General features: G+C 41.3%; 1 protein-coding gene across 1 annotated transcript; it reads right to left on the bottom strand.

The window, feature by feature from the left end:
* Window positions 1-1143: 1143 nt before the first annotated feature.
* Window positions 1144-20962, bottom strand: LOC134059911 (complement factor I-like). Its single transcript, XM_062516461.1, has 17 exons — window positions 20747-20962; window positions 18206-18557; window positions 17935-18076; window positions 17107-17309; window positions 16668-16784; window positions 15433-15533; window positions 12204-12594; window positions 6973-7111; window positions 6329-6528; window positions 6066-6182; window positions 5809-5952; window positions 5692-5721; window positions 4541-4677; window positions 4014-4117; window positions 3245-3525; window positions 2970-3071; window positions 1144-1805 (listed from the first exon to the last, which is right to left on the bottom strand). The coding sequence occupies exons 1-17, from the start codon at window positions 20822-20824 to the stop codon at window positions 1591-1593; spliced, it is 2853 nt and encodes a 950-aa protein (XP_062372445.1). The 5' UTR covers window positions 20825-20962; the 3' UTR covers window positions 1144-1590.
* Between the last annotated feature and the right edge of the window lie 3176 nt (window positions 20963-24138).

Below are 24138 nucleotides of genomic sequence, written 5' to 3'. Positions count from 1 at the left end.
GATTCTGAAGGACTCTTCTCATCCAAATAACGGACTGTTAAAACCACTGAGATCAAGAAGACGCCTACTGAGGGACTCAGGAGAAGCTTCTATCCTCAGGCCATCCGAATCATGAACTCACACTATACTGAAATTACACACATCCACTCTCCAGCACTCACAAACACATCTTAACACTTTATACACACACACACACACACACACACACACACACACACACACACACCAGATCTGAGGACAGACTCCAGCAAACACATTGATCTGAGGACAGACGCCAGCACACACATACTGTACACACTGATCTGGTGTGTGTCCCTAGGTACATACATATTTTTATTTTCATTATGTCCTCTGTAGGTTTGGTCCGCTCAGCATTAATTCTATGGAATTCTAAGACTTTAAAGCTCATTTAATATCTGGGAAAATAAGTACCTTCAGGGCGAAACAAGACCGGTTTGCCCTGTCGGTACTTATTTTCCCAATATTGACCAGCGTTCTATACATTATCCCTTACATATCTACTCACAATGTACAGTATATAGAACTTTAGAATTCTTAGGGGATGATTTCTGTTTGCATTTATATTTCCAGCAATGAGTTGATGTAACACATTAGAGGAGCACTTAGCGATTGCACATAAACTGTTTGTTTATGTTCATATCTAAATGTATTAGCAGATTTGTCCCCCTATCAATATACATTATATTTTAACGACGGACCAAACACACCAGAGGTAGCTCATCCGTCCCTTCAGTATTCCCGAGAAACTCCACATAGGGTTTCATGCTCCTACTTTAATCGATGAAAGGACAATGTTACATAGTGTAATAAAAGCACTCTCAGAGTGCACATTAACAATGCCCAAGGCTTGGCACTATCAGGGCCGGTAAAATGAGTTTAAAGTCATTATTAAAGCAAAAGAAGTACATTATATTACATTGGTATTTTTAAAACCAAGTACTTAAATGTGTTGACATTAGCTTGAATTTGACTGTGCAACATTGTATTGGTGTAATATTTGATCATGACATACTTTATTTGATCATTTATCTATATCTCAAGAATTGAAATGATGTCCTTTGTTCAACTCTGAGAATTACACACACACACTCAGCACAACACAAATCCATACCCCAGACCATGTAATATCCTAAAACATGGAGTTTATTATGTCCCAAGGCAAGGTTCACAACACAAAATGAGAAACAATTATTCAACACCATTGGGTGTGAATTCAGTTACTGCAGACTGCCATCATTCTTACTGTAAAATGGCATCTGACCTGACGTGCTCACTTACAGCCACATTTTCACAAACAAGCCAATTAGGCGCAACGTTACAAATTATGACACCGCCCCCACCAATGATGCAATTCATGTGGATTGGCTGATCCTCCCAGCTTGGAAACTGCCCACCCACATAGGAAACATACTCTTCCGTCCACCAGTAATATGGCAGCAAATTGCCATTATTTTATGAAAATAAAATGTGGCCAGAAGTGAGCCATTTTCAAAGACGGTGGCAGCCAACCATAATCCTAACTATCTGAAGCCAACTGTCCAAATTCTGACCCCTTGGGTCAGCCCTGACTCAGTTGTTGTACTTGGTGATGTATTTTTCGGTGGTGACACGGATCCAGTCATAGTAGTGCGCCACCTGGTTGTAGACTCCGGGGTAGCCCTTTTGGCCACACTTCTCCCCCCAGCTCACCACGCCCCACACGTACGACATGCCGCTGGGGTCCTGACACACTAGAGGGCCCCCGGAGTCCCCTTGGCAGGAGTCCACACTGCCCTCCACATCACCTGCACACACACACACACACACACACAGGTGAGACAGAACACAGCTGACATAGTCTCCATCAAACATGGCACCCTCAGTAGACATGGCACTGGACTGACTACAGACTACATATGGAGCCAAATAGGAGAACTCAGGAGTCCACGTGACATGAACCTTCAGATTTTGCGTGTAATACTGTCAACATCGGTTGGTGCGCACCAAACGATCCATTCGAACTAAAAGCTCTTAGTTTGGTTTGTTTTCAGCTGCACTTGGGTCTGCACTAAATCAAGCAGACCGAGACTACCAAAAAGAGGTGGTCTCGGGCCACTTGACTATGCACCAAATTAAAGATTGGTGCGGTCCCTCTGGTGAGAATGCGAACTTGGGTCCAAACCATAGACTGTAGTTCAGAATAGTGAGCCAACATTGGCACTTATTTCTACCAGAAGATAAACATTGATGAAATATCAATTGGGCCAATTTTGGTTCACTGGTGTGAAAGCAGACCACACTGGAGTCTATGTTACATAATAACAATTTCATTGCCTGGTGCAGACTAAATAATCAAACTAGTGGTGTGAAAGTGCCCTGAATTAACATTGTGAAGATGGGTGTGACATTGTGGTAGGACAAATTAATGCAGGAAGACACTTAAGCCTGGTCATGATGATACATATCCATTGCAGTCCTTTGTCAGGGGTAAACAAAACTAACTGACCAATGGTATAGCTTACATGGCAAGTAGTCGCCTAACAGCGTTAATAATCCATGTAGCCATTGTGAATTGAAATTGCATTGAAAGGCTGTGTCTTTGTCATTGTTGACAAAAGAACACTATTACGCTAAGCCACATTTCAGCACAATTAGCAAAGTCCTTGGCATGGATACGGATTCATGCCTGCTCCAGACTAGGCATACAAGTTGGGCAGCACTACTGTAGGTGCTGATGCAGGGCTTTCCTTTAACTCGTTGTAGTGAAAGCTATCTGAGACTACCTCTCTTGTCCGGTCGACCTCATGATGCCTTACAGTGATCTATTTGTAATAATGCCAACACATGCTATCAGAAGAGGACACAGGTGAGACACAGACTAAATGACACACAGGATGACAACAAGGCTCCAGGGACTCTGACAGGTCAGCCTCTTACAGCCAGCCAGACAAGCAGCTTGGTAGCCTCACCTGCACACATCATTCCTGGACGGAAGCGGCCTGGATAATGCGCATGGCAGTTTTCGATCAGTGCCACACTAGCCCACAGCAGCTTGTTCTGGGCCACACCCTCTGTAGAAGCACAAGAATAATTATAAGTTAGTAACTAAAACATTTAGATTAAAATAATACATACAGACGTCCACATCCTTATGTATTTATGTGGATTTTTGTTTAGACATTTCATGCATTATCTCTTCATAGTTACAAAAGTGGCTTTGTAAAAGGCTCAGGTGATGACTGACCTCTGTCCCTCCCCCATCCGGAGATGGTGCAGTTGTGTCCCGGCTGGAACTGCTGGATGGACCAGGGCACACAGACGGCCCGGATGGCAGGGTTCTCATGCAGGCACTGGTCACTGCCACCCAGCACTTTAAGCTCCAGCAGGGCGATGTCATTCTCATAGGTCTTGGCGTTGTAGCCGTAGTGGATGTGTACTTTCTTGACAAAGGCGATGTCTGTGGTGTCGATAATGGACCTCTTCATCCATAGGGAAAACATCACACGGAACGATTCAGGCTTGGCTCTGTAGGGAAGTTAGGAGGCACACACACAAACATGATCTGCATAAACGACCCAGATTATCCATATACTTGAAATTACCACCAGACTGCAGACATGAGACTCCAAGACATCAAATTGTCCTTTTTTTTTTACTTAATTCTAATCATTGATGTGATTACTACGGTGGCCACGAAGTGCAAAACAAATTTACATTTGTGAGTGCAAATTTACCATGTCCAAACACAAAATTTGCAGGGTCCGCAAATGTAAATTTGTTTTGCACTTCTCGGCCACCATAGATTCCTAAACAGACAATTCCTAACTTACTGTATTTATTGCACTAAAGTTTATAAATTTGTATTAGTTATTTAATTATAATTGTTATTAGCATTATTATGTACTGTATGGTTCTATCTCTATATGTGTTAATGGGAGTGTACATTATGACTAGTGTGTTTGCGTGTTGTGTCATGAGTTAATCACAGTTTGTGTGAGGCGTCGGGCTGTTACCTCACACAGTGAGCGGCGGTCAGCACCCAGCAGCCCCCCAGGTACGCCCCCCCACAGTTGACCTTCCCGTCCTCCTGAATGGCCACCTGCCACTGGATCTGCGTCTAGGGGTCAAAGATCACAAGATATCAGTGCCACCCACTCCTATGCTGGGTGTGGTGTGAGTTTTAGGGTCCCCTGCAAAGTAAACCATTAAAGGGCTGACTCATAGTCTACACAAACTAGGCAAATGCCATCTCATCGAACTACACAAGGGTTGGACACTTACAGTACATGCATTGTAAAATGTGTTGTCCAATATTTTGGGATGTGATGCAAGCATGTCAAGTGCTATTTAATGTGTTTCCAATAGGGGACACTGAGCAGGCTTTTCAACATGTGTGTGACCTTGTGTTGTCAGCTGTATACGCTCACATCAGTATACTGATTCATGTACAATAGATGTATCAGGTGATTCCTACTCCTATACATGCATGTAGTAACAAACTCGTTCATGCTAGTTCCAGAGTGGTTATGTGATAGCTCACCGGCGTAGTCTCCTGCCCTCCCACAACTCTCTTCCTCCTCCTGCTACCACGGCCGTAGTCAGTGACCGGCGGGACGTAGTCCATGTTGGGAACGCCGCACTGTAACACCTCCAGAGAGGCCCGCTGGCGCTTTATCTCTGCAGATACATTAATTAGGATAAAGGTGTATTATGGTGATTGTTTATTTCAGTTTACATGCATTCATTTCATAACACTCCATATGCACTTAATGGCCCTCATTTATCAACCGAGCGTAGAAACCAGCGTACATCTGAGCGCAGAAATCATCTTACGACGAGGCTCACGTGATATTCATCAAACTTTCGTATCACTCCAATTCCAACGTAACAATGAATTGATGACAGCTAAAAGCTGTCATCAAGGAAGGCAAGAAACTAGAGCGATTTAAGCGCATTTAAGCGATTTTCGCAGAGAGAACGCATCATACTATAAATACATTCATTACGAAACCATACGACACTGAAATTTGCCCTTTGAAAATCATTTAAAATATATAATTTGTGAATGTTGCATTTGCCAAAGAGAAAGTAATCATCTCCTATATGGCTATCCTGTCAATATAATATGCTACATTACAGCAAATAGGCTGCTCATGTACACGAAAGGTGTGTGCTCTTCACTGTGCTCTAAGTACTGTACCATCCAGTCAGTCTTCCTGCCAAGGTTCAATTAAAGCATTAATGTAGTGGACCTTTATGAGCCAAGGAGAATACTTAAAGGAACCAGTGTGGAAAAATCAGAAGGATAAGGCCTACTCTCTGCTGGAAAACATGGCATAGAAATCATGTATGAGATGAGTACGTAAAAATTGTGAACTGTGAAAAGGTGCATTTCCCTAGCTACAAGCAATAAGCCCGTTCTATATTATAGCACAGCTGAGGGGTGTTGTTAGGCACGAAGCGAGCAAAGCGAAGCTGAGTGCCATTAAACGACCCTCAGTTGTGCTATGAAATGCGGTCTCAGCTGTGCTATATCGGGAAAATATATAACGACATCGAACGTGATTCAACCGATTATAATCAAGGACTGGAACTATCAGCTTTATACATTTGAAAGAAACAACCCTTGTAGTCTAAAACACAACTCTCTATTGAGGAGAATGATTAGCAGGTTCAGTGGACGGCAGTTACCTTGTTTAGGGTCAGAGATGACAACTGGTTCTGTGAACAAGAGAGGGCAAATTAGAGACACAGGGACACATTGCTGATCCTACATTTGAGTGTGTGTGTGTATGGAAGTGAGCTCACTTGGGGGAGGATCTTTTCTGGGCAAAAAGTCTGTCTTCTCTACAGCCTCATCATCTCCCCCGAGACAGTCCCTGATTCCATCTCCAATAGCGTGAGGAGGGATACACACGTTGGACTGGCAGTGGAACGCACCACGACGGCAAGCTGGGGGAGTCAGCCAACGCACACAGACACACATTGTAGGCTACATTCAGATATACTGTATAGATCAATAATTAATCCCCAATTGGGACACATGCATACACACATACACACACCTTTACAGCACATCTCGTCGCTTCCGTCTCCACAATGATTGACTCCATCGCATGTGTCATTGAGTTTGACACACTGGCTGTTTGCACATGAGAATTCACATTCTGCAGGCCTATCATCTGAAAAGACAATGGACCAGTTACTCTCAGTATGTGTGTGTGTGTCTGTGTGCGTATGATGTATAATCCTGTGTGCAAGGGTAACTGTAAGCATTTGTTTGTGAATGTGTGCGTGTGTGTGTGTGTGTGTGTGTGTGTGTATTGACCTGCATCTTCTGTTGCACAGTGGACCGTTGCAACACTGTCTGTGGAAGTGAGTGGTCTCATATCCCCATAGATGTTGCACTCGGCCAGTGAGTACTCGTGCCCTGTGCACTGCACCCTCACACACACACCAGGCAGACCAGGGTCCTCTCTCTGGACCTCGGAGAACATCACGCTGCCAGCACCTCCTGCTTTCCCAGAGCTGATACACACAGCATCGTTATGATGAAGAATTAGCTGGCTGGCTAACACTGGCAGCCTAGAAATCTAGACGCACCCTAGCGGGCAAAAATATTTTTGCCTAGCGGGATGGTCTAGGGTCGCACCGTTGAGGCCAAGCCTGCGCTAGGCTCCAGGCCCAGGCATTTCTGTATAGTTTGGCTTGCCAGGCTATAACACTGGCATATTTTACAGAAATGTTAATAAATGTGTGTTGTCCTTATTAAATAAATGAATGAAAAAATGTAATGAGGTTATTTGATTGGTGGAGAGCTAATGTGTGATAAAAACACTTAATTAGATAATGACTAGATTATAAACCCAGCAGTGATAATTTATAGTGTTATCTAATTGACGGATTGATGATAATGATGAGGATGATGATAGACGAGTCCTATTATTTGATTGGCCACTTGTGGCAGAATACCTCTGGTCACGACACACCACATTGGCAGCAGCCATGTTCCAATCCTCAGCACACACCAGGGCATTCCTGGAGATGTTAGGCAGCTTCACCTCAATCACCTCCTTATCTGTCTTCACAAAGGTGCTAAAGACATTGGTAACTGCACACACACACACACACACACACACACACACAGAGAGAGATAGATAAGTAATCAGTCAATCTTCATTGTAGTGACATGACAGTAAACTGAAATCCACACTGGCCTCATGTTGTGCACATACACTATATTGCCAAAAGTATTGGGTCACCTTGACCCCCATATGTGACCCTGCAAAGCAAAACCAGTCGCTTTGATAAAATCAACTAAATTATATCGCTAAAATAATCTATCGCTAAGATAACCGCATCCAAAGTTGACATGCTTCTCCCGTCAGTGTGGGGCAAGTTACTGAAAATTAGTATTCAGTTACAGTTACTAGTTACTTCTTTTAAAAGTAATTTAATTACTTGACCAATTACTGTATATCAAAAGTAATAAGTTACTAAGAAAAGTAACTTTTAAGTTACTTTTATGTCTGCGCTTTAAATGTAAATACAAACAGTCAAACACAATAAACATATTTTTTTTAGACCTAGTGGGTCACTGACTTAACAGTTGACAGATGATGCATGTCATTGATAACATCATAACGGTATGGACATTTAACCCCACGGTTATAGTGACTAAAATGATCACAGATCATTCACAGCAGTGGCAATCCTAGTCTGCTCAACCCTCACAGAAAATGGCTCATCTTGTTTCTATTTCATATTTTGAATTCATAATCATAAACTATATATATTTTGTTAACAACGTATAGTACTTTAGCATCTGCATAATTACTTATAGCTAAAAATAATCAGTAATTTGAATAGGCTACTTCATGTTGATTACACTTGTCTTTAATGACATTAGCCTACAGGGGTGGTGTGTAGGTCTCATTGAGTGCCTGTCACTTTAAGAAGTACGTGAACGTAATTAGGTTTCATTCAGTTTTAAGGGGGAAAGTCACGCATATATCAAGGACATGTTTTCATTAAATAAATTTAATGTTAAAAAAAACGAACAAGGTAAAGAGGATATTTCTGGCGTCATAGAAAAGATAAGTGTCTTGCAATGTTAACTTCTATGATTTAGGTAGGTTGAACTCTTAGATGTGGATAGGGTCTTTGCACCTGCACATAGGCTATTTTACAACTCACCACTACGTTTCTGTCTTTGATTTCGACGAGCGAAAATTAATGTCCATACTTCCAGGAGAGAAAGCTCATCATATCCGCACTGTCGGCCATGATGTGGTTTAATGCTCACTGATTGATTCGATTGGTGTATGTGCCACCCTGCGACGTCAGGTCAGAAGTGAGCCTCTAGTCTTCTTGTCTGCAAATGTTCGTTCTTCACAAAAGAGAGTAACGCGAGTAACGAACTCATTTAAATTTCAGTCATTGTAATTGCATTACCTGATTTAAAAAATACTTAGTTACTTGCTTGCTCGTTACCGCTAAAAGTAGTGGAATTACAGTAATGCGTTAGGGCGTGTTCAGACGAGGAGGTGTTTTCTCCAGTTGCGGGTGGATGTTTTACATTATATTCCTATGATACAGAGAGGTTTTTTAGAAAAAGGACCTGGGCGCTTTTTAAACCACCGCCACCGGCGTTTTTTTCCACCTACCCTGGGTGGTTTTCAAGTTGAGAAATTTCTACTCTCCAAGAAAAAACACCCCGCGTCAAGTGGTTTTTGGAAAAAAAGATGCCAGCTGAACAACTAGTTGTCCTTGAACACGTAGAGCTATACGACATGACCAACATTTGTGCGGGATTCTCTTTTTGGGTTTAACTGGGTAACCTATTCCGACGCACCTGTCCCCACAAAAGAGGTGTGTAAAAGCGTTTTGTAAACCCTCTATAGTATAATCATTTATATCACCATTGATATACTTATTAATACCAACCATCATGACTTACAGTAACACTAACACACTTAATTTCTCTTCCCTTTCCCCTATACCTCACCTGTGAGGTAAACCATTACCAGCCATCAACCATCTCTGTGCCTGTCCCTCATCACACCTGAAGTCACATCCCTCTGACTGCCCTACCATCGCCATTGCCATCGCCATCCCTATGACTGCCCTACCATCGCCTGCTGTGGTTCCCTGCCCGAATCCTTGGCCCACGCATCCTAGCGACCCATCACTTTCCGAAATAACTAATGGATTACTAATGGACAATTTATTCCCTACACTGGACTATTTTAACTTTCATTGTCATTGTAACTTTCAAACTACAAATGACTTTACCGTAACTGACCCCAGGCAGATGGGTTGGGCCCTTGAGTCGTGGATCTGTCTGAGGTTTCTTCCTATATGTATCTCCAATTCTAGGGAGTTTTTCCTTGCCCCTGTTACTCATGGGCTCTCTTTGAATGTTTAACACTCTGTAAAGCGCCATGAGACATGTGTAATGTTTTGGCGCTCTATAAGTGAAATTAAATTTAAATTGAAATTGAAACATTTATCATAAGGAGACCATCAGGAGGTCGATGGTGGGATTTTGGGCCATAATTGTAAGAATTAATTTTCAGTTTTCATCCGCTCACCTGGCAAGCTAAGCTAACTAGTAGCAATGAACGTAACGGTACTTGTGCTCTAGAACGGCAGTTGTCATGGAAATTCAAATTAACGTTCTGTGCTGTTTTGGGGGAATAAAAAAAACCCTGTCGGCTTTCTATCTTTCAAAAAACCACCCAGGTCAAGTGTTTTCTGAAAATAAAAACCTTCTAGTGTGAACACCTCCTTACTTTGTAACGCGTTACCCAACACTGGTTACGATATGCCAGAAGAGGAGAAATCGACTTTTTAAGCGGCGTGGACAACGGGAATGACTGCTAATGTGTTGAATCTTCACCAGGTTGAACAGTCAAAACGTATGTTTTTCCGTGAAATTAGTTCACAATATGAAATTGTAGACTGTAAACTGACGAATTACAGTATGCAAAAACGTGAAATTCAACATTTTAACCCAGAAGTTTATTGTGGATTTTCTCAAAATAGTATTGTGCGACAAGCGACTGATTTTGCTTTGCAGGGTCACATACAGTATGAACTTCAGTCACATCCTATTCTCAATCCACAGGGCTTAATATGACATTGGTCCACCCTTTGCAGCCATAACAGCTTCAACTTCTGGGAAGGCTTTCCACAAGGTTTAGGAATGTGTTTATGGGCATTTTTGACCGTTCTTTCAGAAGCACATTTGTGATGTCACACACTGATATTGGATGAGGAGACTGGCTGAATTAGAGTGCAGACTGAGAGCCAGTCTCCTCGTCCAACATCAGCGTCTGACCTCACAAATGCGCTTCTTGAAGAATGGTCAAAAATTATGATTATATATTCCTCTTTTTAGGCAACTTTAGCATGGTATCAAATACATGTTCTCCCCACTATATATTTCCAAAAGTATTGGGTCACCTGTCTTGATCCCCATATGAACTTCAGTCACATCCTATTCTTAATCCATAGGGTTTAACATGCCGTCGGTCCACTGTCTGTACTGTAGCTAATGTATAACAGCTTCAATTCTTCTAGGAAGGCGTTCCACAAGGTTTAGGAGTGTGTTTATGGGGATTTTTGACCATTCTTCAAGAAGCGCATTTGTGAGGTCACACGCTGATGTTGGACGAGGAGACTGGCTCTCAGTCTGCACTCTAATTCAGCCAGTCTGTCAGTCATGGTCAGTCCAGTCCAAGTGTTGAAGCTGTTATAGCCAGTGTTGGGAGAAACGAATTACAAAAGTAATGTAATTACTGTAATGTATTGCTTTTTGCTGTAACGCGGTAATGTAAGGCATTCCAAAAACGAAATGGGTAATATTTTACTCGGTACAAAGGTCAGTAACGCAAGTTACATTGCAATTAAGTGGCGTTTTGTTTTTATACTACCGCCACGCGAGATCAGTAGAGGAGAAACAATCCGTGCAAATATTGAGTAAAGTGAGTAAAAGTGAGTAAAAAAGTGAGTAAAAAAGAACAAACTGAGGACGAGAGGAGACTATATAAAGCAGCTAGATTATCCCGTTCCGCGATGCCACTTGAACCTCAAGAAGTACAGTAAGGAAACTTGTGGTATCCGCTGTCAGCAGTGGAGTCTCCAGCTTTTAGCAAGACCCCCGTCCAGACTAGAAATGACAAGGTAAGGTGTTGTTGCCTCAACAGGTTGTCACTGTTGTAAATAACTATTAGAACAGCAACATCATGTCAATCTGTGATCCAGACAAAAACGTCTGTTAAACACAATAAACATTAGCAATAAATATTAGCTGCCACAAGTCTCCTTACTTCCTGAGGTTCAAGTGGAATAGAAATGCAAAAAAAGTGTATCTTGTCAGGTCTTTGGCTTTAGGTTATAATGTAGTGGGCACTGATTTAGGCTAGGCCTAAAGTTATCGTATCTCTAGTGCAATTTATCAGACTTAAACCCTTTGTCGATTTCAAAAAATTCTGCCTATGATTGAGCTGTATTGAGCATAATAAGCTACATAATATATATATATATATATATATATATATATATATTAAAGTTTATATGAAATGACAGTAACAAGTAATAGCCTACATAATATATTACGTTTTTGAAGTAACTTGCCCATCACTGGTTATAGCTGCAATGCGTGGGCTGACGCCATAATAAACCCTATGGATTAAGGATGGGATGACTGAAGTTCATATGTGAGTCAAGGCAGATGAGCGAATACTTTAGGCAATGTAGTGTAAACTTCACTGCATGAAAGTGCTGCGATCCACTATAAGGAGACACGGACAAAAATGGGCTGCACTGCCATGTTGTCAGAAAAATTCCATTACTGCACTGAAAGTTGGACATGGGACACACTTGGACTGGACTAACCATCACAATCTCCTGACCTCGATAACTTTGAGTCACTTTGAGGAGATCTCAAAATGTGCAGTTCATGTTAGACAACCCAAGAATGTATGGGCCCTCGAGGTTTTTGTCAACAAGAACAGGCAAGTTTGTGTACCGTGATGGGAAAAATAAAGGTCCTCATCCATATAATCAATATACCAAAGGGCACATGTTTGTACTTTGTGTGCAACTGTATGTATTTTGCATGTGTGTGTGTGTGAGTGGGAGAAAGATAGAGAGATTGAGAGAGTGAGATAGAAAGAGAGAGAGAGAGAGAGACTCACCACTGCACTGGCTGCCAAAGTGGGAGAAGACCTTCCTGTTCATGCGGCAGCTGGAGGCCATGGCCTGGCAGTGGGTGAGGTACCTCCTGCCGTCATGGCCACAGGCGGGCGGCCCGAGGCGCAGGCACATGTAGGGCAGCTTGCACACGCACACATCATCCACGCAGCGCATCCAGGGCGGGCAGAACGCCTTCACACACGACGGCTGAATGAACTTGTGCTTCAGGCACCCCTCAGGGCCCAGGTAGTCATCCGTGAGGATGGGCTTAGTGGTGGGGACTGGGGTGGTGCTGGTAGGGGCCTGGGGGGTTGTCGGAGCTGGAGCTGGGGGGGTAGTGGGTTCAGGTACAGGTGCTTGGGAAGGTCTCGGCTCAACAGTGGCTTTAGAATCCTGTTTGAGAATTACACATTAGAGTTAAACATGCATTGAATTTCTATTCAACGTTCTTGAAATGTCTGATAAGTTTACAACACTGTCAAAGCATTTGAAAAAAGAAATAGCAATGGTAATGATAAAATAGAAACAATCTTAAATGGAATACATGATAAATTAATGATAATTAAATAATGACATGATTAAAAAGAAAATACTGATAAATATTTAAATAAATTAGCCAAGACAGACAAACAGATGAAAAAACAGACAAAAAAAAAATGCTGAAAAAAGGTTGAGAGGTTGAATCTCTTCTTTTAGGACACAATGAAACACATTTTGCTTCATATAACTCCTTCCATTGGTTTCTCTGGTTATCTCGGAAGAAATATTGCTGGCTTTTGTCCTAAATTGACAACTGAGGTCCGTAAAATGACTTTACTCTTCACAGTGAGATTAAGCTGCTCTGTTCTAACTGCACTTGCAGTGAGGGCATAACCTGGCCTCTCAAGGTACCCAGGGGTGCGTTTCCCGATAACGATGGACAGACGCACTTACGAGGGTATTCTAGGATTCATCTTAAGATTGATCGTTTGCTTTTCCCGACTGTTTTCCGAACATGCTCGTAGCGTGAACGCACGTGCACCGCTCTTAAGATGCTCTTAAATGAGCTGTCCACGTTAAAAGTTCTGAAATATCCCCTAATTTGATGGTGATGTCAGGTGACTGTTCGTCACAGCTAGGCTTACCGTCTGAACTTCGGATCTATACATTAATTAACATCAATACGAAAATAGAAAACCATTGACATCTGCATGTAAGCATCCCAAGTAGGCTATATACCACACACAGGCATACATCATTGTTATTATTTAACATTAGATTGTTGCCCCATTTTTATGTTTGTTGGAAGATATGTAACAGCCTATTAGGCTTCGGCTAGCTCTAAATCAGGCCAGTTCTTTGCTAACCCACTTGTGAGAACACGGTGTGCTGCCTATGCAATAACGTTTCAAGGTGTCACGCAGACGTTTGAAGAAAGAGGTCGAGTAAGAAAATGAGGAAATGTGTAGGCTTGAATAGGCTACTGTAACATAGCCTAGTCTTAGATTTTGACGCAGCACAGACTAAAACCACAATGTTCCTTGCTCTGTTTTTATCTCATAGGCCTGATAAAAGATAGCCTACACAAAGGCACAAAGATAATGACAAACTTTTCTGGCAACGTCTCGTTTCATAACTTGTTAGGCTGTTTTTGTCACCTTTTAATCATATTCGTATGTCCATTGAATGAATGCTATTTTGCACGCTAAAATCTGGATCATCACAAGTGAATACAATAAAGAATGGTAACGTAAGTTGAATAACTAGATGTACCGCAAAGCGATACACAATATGATCGCCGCTCAGTCCTGCACATTCACAAACACACACACAGGCACACACACAGATACACCCACAGAGAGAGAGAGAGAGAGAAAGAGAGAACACACACAGAATACACACAGATAACACAGAACACACACAGACACAGAGAAAGAGAGAGAAAAAGAGAGGTCGTGCTGCCAAATATGTCAACGAATGCCATAATGCAAGGGACAGTGATTAAATAATATATTTTTTTCTTTTTACTTACCTATCTGTAAAACTACACACAGACACACACGCACGCACGCACACGCATGCACGCATGCACACACACGTACACACACATACACACACACACACACACACATGTTTGTTTGTTCATTTTGGATGCATTTATATTTGCCATGTGTATTCCAAACATTATATGTAAATGTCCTTATTTTCCTCTTATATATACATTGAGCTTTGGCAATAATGTTTCTGAAACTTTCATGCCAATAAAGCTATATTGAATTGAATTGAATTGAGAAAGAAAGAGAACACACACAGAATACACACAGAACATGCACATACACACATACACACATACAAACACACACATGGGCACACAGAAACGCAACCACCCACCCACCCACACACACACACACACACACACACACACACACACACACACACACACACACACACACACACACACACACACACACACACACACACACACACACACACACACACACACACACACACACACACACACACAGATACACCCAGAGAGAGAGAGAGAGAAAGAGAGTACACACACAGAATACACACATAACACAGAACACACACAGACACAGAGAAAGAAAGAGAACACACACAGAATACACACAGAACATGCACATACACACATACACACATGCAAACACACACATGGGCACACAGAAACGCGTAACGAGAACCCTGGAGCACTCATAGATCTACGAGTGTTTTCACGATGCTCTTAAGCTACGATGGTTTCGGGAAACAGTCAGAAAACCTTAAGACGTTCGTAAGAGGGACTTTACGATCATCTTACGCTTACGATGCTTTCGGGAAACGCACCCCAGGTCTGTTATTGCCTATCATATTATATTGCCAAGTTGTGCTCATTGAGTCTGGACATGAAAAGGCCTTTGAAAGCTTGGTGATTAAGGCACAAATAGCATTCAAGCTTGTCTTGGGTTTTGATGATTTGATTCCAATATGTAACATATTTTCTTTTTGGCGGAAATAATGTTATTTGGTGTGATATTTTATGCTAATCAAATTATGTCAGATTAGCAGGTGTACTAGGCCTACTGTGTTTTATTATTAATTGGCTATACTAAATTGTTAAATCAAATCATTGTTCACTCAAGAAGTCATTATTATATTATATGCTGGCTAATCAAATTGTGTCAGATAAATTGGCCAGTCAAGTTGAGAGTGTTAAATAGAAATGTCTAGTGGTAATGTAGAAGTCATAACCTCATCATCTCCATCCAGACAGTCCGGGACTCCGTCATTACGAGCACGCTGAGCGATGCACACATTGGACTTGCAGTGGAATGCCTTATCATTACGACATTCTTGGGGTGGAAAAAATACACACACACACACACACACACACACATTGAAAAAGGTTAATTAATTAAAACTGATGTATTTTCTCATGTTATATAGTACATATTAACGTGGACACAGTGGAAAGCGTTACCATCACGACATTCTAGTGGTAGTAAATACACACACACAAACAGACATTGACAAAGGTTAATTCATTTAGTTAATTAAATAAAGGTACACTATGCAGGTTTAGGCATTTTTGCCAGTCGCGATATATTTGTATTTTACTCTGTTGTTGTGGAGGTGAAGGATTAACAACCGGCAAAAATCTCCAAAGGGCTATACACTGACAAGGCAATGTGTCACTATTCTTGCGAGATTTGACAGCCGTCATTCTTGAAGTTACATTGCTGGTTTTCTTGGTAGCAACTCGCTAATCCATGATGTAGCTATGCTAGGTGAACGATTCGCCTATTACAAATTTGCTTCGTTTACCATTAAATTGGCTTTGTAAAGGTGACCGAGGTGATGATGACAAGGTTTACAAGCCTAACCAGCTGCACCAGCAAAGACCGGCAATAGCTGAAAGAAAACCAGCTAAAACCAGCTACCAGCATAAGCTGGGTTTTTTTTGCTGTTTTGCTGTTTTGCTGTTTTTTTCAGTAGGGATATTAGATAGTAGATATCCCTACTGACCAGGTAGTAGACCATCAAAATGCTTGCGAAAACATACCTTCAGCTGGTTTACCCTGTTTACGATGGCAATTCAGCTGGTTTTGCTTGTCGTACCACCTCAATGTAGTTGGTTTTGCTGGTCTACATTGCTGGTTTTTACTGGCCTTATGCAATGTATGTGCCATTGGGTATGAGTATCTGGTCCACTAGTTGGCGCTGTGCCGCCACTGTCATTGTGATATGTACAGTATGTAATGAGTTAAAAGAAGTATGTTAGTAAAAGAGTAGCTCAAGACATTTCTGTGTTGTCTCTAACTTAAGTACGGTATCTGAAGTGAACCCAAATACATAATACCTTATTTGCCTTATTTTTTTCAAATGTAATAACAAAGGATGCACACCAATATTTACATGATGTGTAGCATGTTGGTATGCATCCCTATGTATGTGTGTACAGTGCACACATAAACATACATACACACCTTTGCAGCACATCTCATCACTGCCATCTCCACAGTTGTTGATTCCATCACATGTTTTCTTATGTTGCACACACTTTCCATTTGCACACTGGAACATACCTTTGTCACATTTTTTACCTGAAATATGAACAGTGTGCAGATTTAAGTTGAGTGTGTGTACAGTATAAATGAGATTTAAAAGAGAAAGATGAAGGGAGAATTTATGTTTTTGAAAGTGTTTGTCTGTCTGTGTCTGTGCATTAGTGTGTGATAAAAGCTATTTAGATCACACTGCTAATTTATTTAGCTAGCACAATTCTGAATGGATATTTGTTTTTGTGCCAAATGAACGTTGAAATGAAGACATCTATAGGGCTCAGGTTGAAGTGTGTGTATGTGTGTGTGTGTGTGTGTGTGTGTGTGTGTGTGTGTGTACTGTACTGTATGCACATATTCTGACCTGGACTTGGATTATCACGGACACTGTAACAGTCGGCCACTGCAATGTGACTTTTATCATTAAGTTTGACTGGACTGCCAATTTGACACTCAGCCAGAGAGTACTCATGTCCTTTACAGAAGATAGGAACACACACATCTGGCAGATTGATGTTCTGTCTTGGAACATCAGAGTATTTCATATTGGTTGCAGTCTTTGCCAATCTGAGGGAGAGAGAGAAAGAGAAATGAGAGGATAGCCTTACTGCGTTGGTAATATAGACCATCATTTGTCATATCAATAAAGCCAATAAAGTCATACCAATGCCATTTAAATGTAAAGGAGCTACTGCATTTTGAATCTATAGAATTCATTGAGGATATAGCCTGGTTATCTAGCCAGAACTGTAGGATAGCCTAGTTGAATCCTATAGGTTTCAAAATAAATGTACAATTATGATTTACCAGTACCTCAATTTACTTGCATTATATTTGATACAACAGCATGTTACAAGAGAGACTGGAGTCTGATGACTTTAGTGGATATCTGAGCAACACACAGTACACTGTAGGTATTCTTTACATTACATCACAGTTATTTTTTTTTACAATCTATTTCAAATGTTTCAAACTTAAAAATCTACACATACACGTAGCCCCTTTTAAACCTGATAAATGAAAGCAGGTGGTAGAGACACTCCACAATTGACTGCCTGAAACTTTTCAAGCTTTGTCGCCATCTGCTAATGGATTGCGTCAGCTTATGACAGTAAGCCATACAGGAGGACAGGAAGCAAACATGTCATGAGGCAGGCTATAGTGTCATTGATTGGATGGTGGCGAGACATACCTGCGGGACGTTTCATGACATGCAACATGGGCAGCAGCAATATTCCATCCCTGCTGACACACCAGTGCTTTTGTTGAATCTTTGGGCAGCTGCACCTCAATCACATCTTTTACAGTCAGGATGTCTTCAAAGGTATTGTCAGCTACACACATACACACACAAAAACACACAAACATACTCAAAGTGTGTTGTATTAGTAAGTGTGTGTGTGTGTGTGTGTGTGTGTGTGTGTGTGTGTGTGTGTATGTGTGTGTGTGTGTGCAGGTCTCACAACTGCAATTGGTTCCTTGATGAGAGAAGACCGGAGCTTTATTAATGTCCTTGCAGGTCTCTGCCACGGCGTGGCATCGGGTATTGTACTCCTTCCCATTACGGGTGCACACTTTCTCCTTAGAGTAGCACTCATCTGGCTTAGGGTCACATGTGCACATTGCATCACCCTCTGAGCAGCGATGCCCCAGCGGACAGGAGACCTTTGCACACGACAGTTGTGTGTACTGCTGTTTGAGACAATCCTCTGGGCCAAGGTATCTGTCGGTGTGGGTCTGAGAATGTGAGCCAGATATTGTGGCTTCTTCTGGCTTACTCCTCACCGCCCCGGCTGCAGAATGGTCTGAGGGGAGCTGTTTGGACAGATGAGACTTCAGATTATTTCCTCCCCCTCCCTCTCTCTCTGTGCACACAAACATACTCTCCACATGCTCACACACACTCAGTTAATAATAAACTATTATTAGTTAAAGGAGTAGTTCGACATTTTGGACATAGGACCTCATTTCCAAGTTCCAGTGTTATATTTATCAGTGGAGACCGTTTTCAGCTCTTTTCATCCAGTCCTTCCAGTTGCAGAGTTCACTGGTGCTAAGCTAGCGCAAGTCAATGGTATGTGCTAGCCTGCAACTAAAAACAGTCTTACCCACTTCACAGTATACCCGAAGCAAATAAGTTATAATGCCAGAATATCAATGTAAACATCTGTGCTGATAGAATAATGTTAGAACTAAAACTTGCCCTGTTTCTCAGCAGCGGTGTGATTTTACTTTGCTCCTGTTAACCCCGCATTCACACTGTCTCCGTCCGTCAACGGATCTCATTCACTTTGCATGGGGCGGACTCGAAATGCATTGTGGGTCCGTCCGTCGCTTCAGCTCCGTTGCCTCCGTCAAGAAAGTTGAGAAATGTTCAACTTTTCAGGCAGCGACGGATCCGTCAGCCAATCAGATCACGTGTATGCAAATACACATACGGCAGATCCAACCTCCGTGACCCGTTGATGGACGGAGACAGTGTGTACGCGGGGTTAGGCGGTTTTCCACCGACAGCGAATCCGGTGTTGAACTGGTGCCATTCAGAATTATTTGAGCGATGGTGCTATCCAAATTATGTACCAACCCGTATTTCCACCAGTTTTGAATCGAACCAAAGATGCGTCATCAACAATGGGTGTTGCATGCAAAAACAAAAGTTAATGAGATGCATAAACGGGAGAATTATATGACCAGTTGTCTCATAAAAACGGCAGAAACTAGCTGTTTAAAATGCTAGTCAACGTCTGCAGTGTAATATAGTTGAATCGTTTTCTTATGGGAAAACTCATACTTTTAGCGTTCTCTCCTCTGAAGGTGCAATGACACTCCCACTCCGGTTCGCACGGATTCGCAGGAAAAACTATTTTTTTGGTTCGACTTCCGAACCAAGGTGCCACGTTCCAAACCGGCTTTTGCTTGGTGGAAAAGCTCCGGACGGTTCAAATGTTGGTTCGCGAACGGTGGAAAAGGCCTATCAGTAGTACTGCCTGAAAAGTAAACAGAGAAGCATTCTCCAGTTGGGACACTAATAGGCTATCAGTCCGCCACTGCCATTGCAAGCAACTACAGAGAACAAAGTATAACTACTGCAATGCGATGCAAGGTTAGTTTTATTTCTAGCATTATTCTATGAACACAGACATGCACATTGCTAGTCTGACTTTATAATTAATTTGCCTCGGGTGCTGAAAACCGTCTCCACCGATTATTATCACACTGGCTAACTTGGAAATGTAATGTCCAACATTCCGAACTAACCCTCCAACAAAGCAATACATGTCCCATTTGAAGAGAAGGGTTTACATAGAACAACACACATACACATACGCACACACTTTAATAACAGTGAATACTTCATTAAGGCATTTCATTCTGCAGTCATTTGGACATCATCGATATAATGACAACATCTCCTCCAAATGGATATATATTGCTGTTAATTGACACACTAATACTCTGACACTAATATAAAACCCTAGAGGTGTCATGGCAAGATATTTTTTGTGAATATCTAGAAAACGTACACTCATTTTATTAAATTGTGCTCTCAATTTAGTAAATCGTGCTCTCATTTTAATCTTTGTAAAATGAGTGTACAATTGAGTGAAATGCATGCACATGCACTAAACTGACCAATCTAGTAAAATGAGACCACAATAAAATGTATCAAAATACCCTGCTGCAACACCTCCTGCGCTCCCTACTCTCACTCTCTCTCCATGTCTACGTAATGGTTACAGTACAAGCAAAATTACATTTATGGTTTTAGAAGATGATAACCTCAAACCTGTCCTTAAACATATGAGGTTGTTTTTCATGTTACAGTGTAATTAATTTGAATCTCGTCAAATGAAGACATAACATTTGAAAGAGAGAGTGTGAGTCTTAAAATGTGTAACCATGCAATGGTTATACTCTCTGCCCCCTTTGCATCAAACATTACTATATCCACCAAATAGGGCTAGCAACACAATTGTGTGTGTGTATATGTGCATATAACTTACCAAGTGTGCATTTTGGATGAGTAGGAGCAGCAGTGGTATAGCTTCAATCTGAGGCTTCATTCTTGTCCTTATGCTCATCACCCACTAACACACAGACATGTGAACTAAAGGAAAAGCACTGAATCTCTGAATAAACACTCAGACATACACACCTTTGGTGTATTAAACAAAGATACTGAGACAAACTCCCCTACAGAGGTGCATCACCCTGTACTTACTATTTGTTGGTGATAGAGATTCGGAAAGACAACGAACTCTCAGTCTGATTAATGATTGTCATTGCCTGTGAGGAAACACTATTGCACAAGTGAGTGAGAGAGAATGTAGGAAGGGGAGGGGGATGAACACAAATGAGGAAAAGGAGGGTGTTTTTGCAATGTCTTTATGTGTCTGTATTGGCATACTAACATCATAAACATCATAAACTCATAAAAAAAATCATAAACATCATAAACTCTGAAACGCCACAGTCTTACAGAGTACCAAAGTTTACACATGCATGTGTGTGTTTGTGATTGGGATTGTCTGCTGTGGCCAAACTGATATGGAGTAGTACAGGCCTCAGCAAGGTCAGAAGTCAACAGAGGGACAATGCCCTTACTGGAAGTGTGTGTGTGTGTGTGTGTGTGTGTGTGTGTCTATGTGTGTCTGTGTGTTGACTGTTCCATCTTGAAAAGCAGAACAAACACAAGCCACCACTGTATCTGGTCTCAGTGCTCTGCATGTCTACATGTTAGTCTTTGGGAGCACACACATACAGACCTGGCATTTCTTTCTTTATGCAACTCTTATCTCAGTTGTGTGTAGCCTACACACACACACACACACACACACACACACACACACACACACACAAACAGTGAGTCAGCTGCTTACACACACAATGAGATCACCAAACAGATCAGGGCTTCATCACATTTCTTTAGCAAAATATAATAAAGAACTCTATGTTAAACAAACATATTTGAAACAAACAAATTTTAGAACAACATGTAATTTACAGACTCTGTGAAACCTTGTTATGGAAATATGCATTCTATATCACAGAGAGAGATTTCTTTTAGCTTGACCACCCCACAGTCTTCAAAGAGAATGATCTCTGGTGCAGAGTACAGTATTCTAGACTGGAGCAACACATGAGAGCTGGACTCGGCATAAGCATCCATGAACAACAGTGTGTGTGTGTGTGTGTGTGTGTGTGTGTGTGTGTGTAGTTGCTGATGTCTTTAGCACCTTTGTGAAGACAGATAAGAAAGTGATTGACATCTTTCCCAGTTGCATTCCCCCTCCGGACAATTGCACTCATTGATGCACTTATTCCTACTGTCACTTTCTATTGTGCTTGCATTTGGAAGCCTGGGTCATGTGCATAAACTTGCTCAACGGGGGTTACAACTGGGTGGGTTATGCAAACCAAGTGCAAAGAGACTTTTAAAGAGAAACTATGCAGGATTGGCGATTTCATCTCCAGTTTTCGTTTTCGCTCGTTTTATGCTTGCATATTTCTCTGCAGAGCTTCCCCGACAGCTTTAGCGTGTATATTTATACATACTTAGGCTATATAAAAATATTTAAATTGCAAGCGTGGTTCTTCTTGTTCCTTACGCGTCTCAGCCTTCCAGATGTAAACAAGGAGCGATCGCCTCCTGAACAAACTGCAAGGTTGCAATAGCGGATAGGGACACTGGGGGCGGAATGAAATATTACTGTTTTCGATAAAACTGGTCAGTCAAGCAAAACCACGATTTCTAAGCGATTTTATGACTATGAAAAAGTTGCATAGGGTCTCTTTAAAGTACTGTTCAATCTCTGCTATATTAGGTAGTTTGTCCATTTGGAGACGAAGATGTCATATCTACCCATAGATAGTAGTACGTACCATGTTTGATCACATTTTGCACAAACCTACAGCATATTTCCATTACTGTTTGGATCTGTAATTCCTCCCTTGTGTTGAGATCCAAATAAAAGTATTAAAATGTGTGTGTAGTTGCTGATGTCTTTAGCACCTTTGTGAAGACAGATAAGAAAGTGACATCTTTCCCAGTTGCATTCCCCCTCCGGACAATTGCACTCATTGATGCACTTATTCCTACTGTCACTTTCTATTTGATGTTATGTCATATTTGTACTGTAACTCTCAATCTGTCCAATTCTTTCCACAAAACTTGCCAGAAAGCCGGAAATCATAATTTTCTTTTTCTGAGGTTGGCTGGGCCCTTTTCATGTCAGTGCCCTAGAGCCCAACATCTCACAACATGGGGCTGGGGCCCATGTTGTGAGATATGTGCCCTTTTTGTTTTTATTGCTTGATGGTGAAAGCAAGACCAGATGGTGAAACCAGGGTAAGCATTTCTGATACACACATCCTTACAGGGACAAAACAACATAGATAATAACATACAAAGTAGTGAGGAGTCATTTTAATGTAGGGAGTGTACTTCAGTGTTATGGTCATCGTGCAGCAGCAGTGGCACATGGATTCACAGTCTTGCACAGACACTGTTCTGGCCTCGCCAGCTGTCTTACTAGGGACTTTGGTTTTGATAAACGTATTGTTAATACAGCAGGGAAATTTGTTTGTGTGTTCCTCTTCTACTGTATCTCAGCACTTTGAAGGCATTCCCTGTATGTAAAGAATGTGTTACTGGTTTCATTTATTTTTATGAGATTCATATTACTGTGTACTTACTGGTGTATGCATCTGTATTTCAGTTTCCCATAAACGGTCAACTTCACCCTTGGTGTCCGGGACTTATGTGGATGCCACTGATTCTTGAGAATTTGCCTAAAACATGTCTCACTAAGAAAAGTGCCCATTCTGTTGGAAATTAATACCATTTCCATGAACAAAAAGAATCAAGGTTAATATCAGGGAGTCCTTTGCACACATTTGAGGTTCTTTTAAAGGTTTATTAGATTTTTGTATTAATTTAATGATTATATGCTGGCCCATACCCTACAAAATCAGTTGTCCTTGAATAGCAGAAAATCATTTTGACTTGATTAAAAACACTAAAAGCAATAAAAATCTAAATGTGTCCCACATATTCGTCACCACCGTCAGATATTTACAAAAGGCAATAAAATCAGGCAACTACAAGGTCAACTACATTCTTGAGGACCCCATTTTCAAACCGGCAGCCGTACTGCATGCTTTAAGATCACTCAAACTCCCATTAGTTTGCTATTTTCTCTTAAAGTTGTTCATATTTTTGGACACTGCGACTGTCACAACCATAACATGTCAACACCGTCTCTTTTGTGTACAAAATATTAGATTAGATTATAAAATAAATGTATACTTTTTAAGAAGAAGTTTGAAGTAGCCAGCAATAGGATGGAAACAGGGTGGATAATGTTAACAATTCATGCATATCATGTGAAAGAGT

This window comes from Sardina pilchardus, chromosome 16, assembly GCF_963854185.1.
Source record: "Sardina pilchardus chromosome 16, fSarPil1.1, whole genome shotgun sequence".
NCBI lineage: Eukaryota > Metazoa > Chordata > Actinopteri > Clupeiformes > Clupeidae > Sardina > Sardina pilchardus.
Note: the sequence above shows the minus strand (reverse complement) of the source record. Positions and strands in the feature narration are given on the sequence as shown.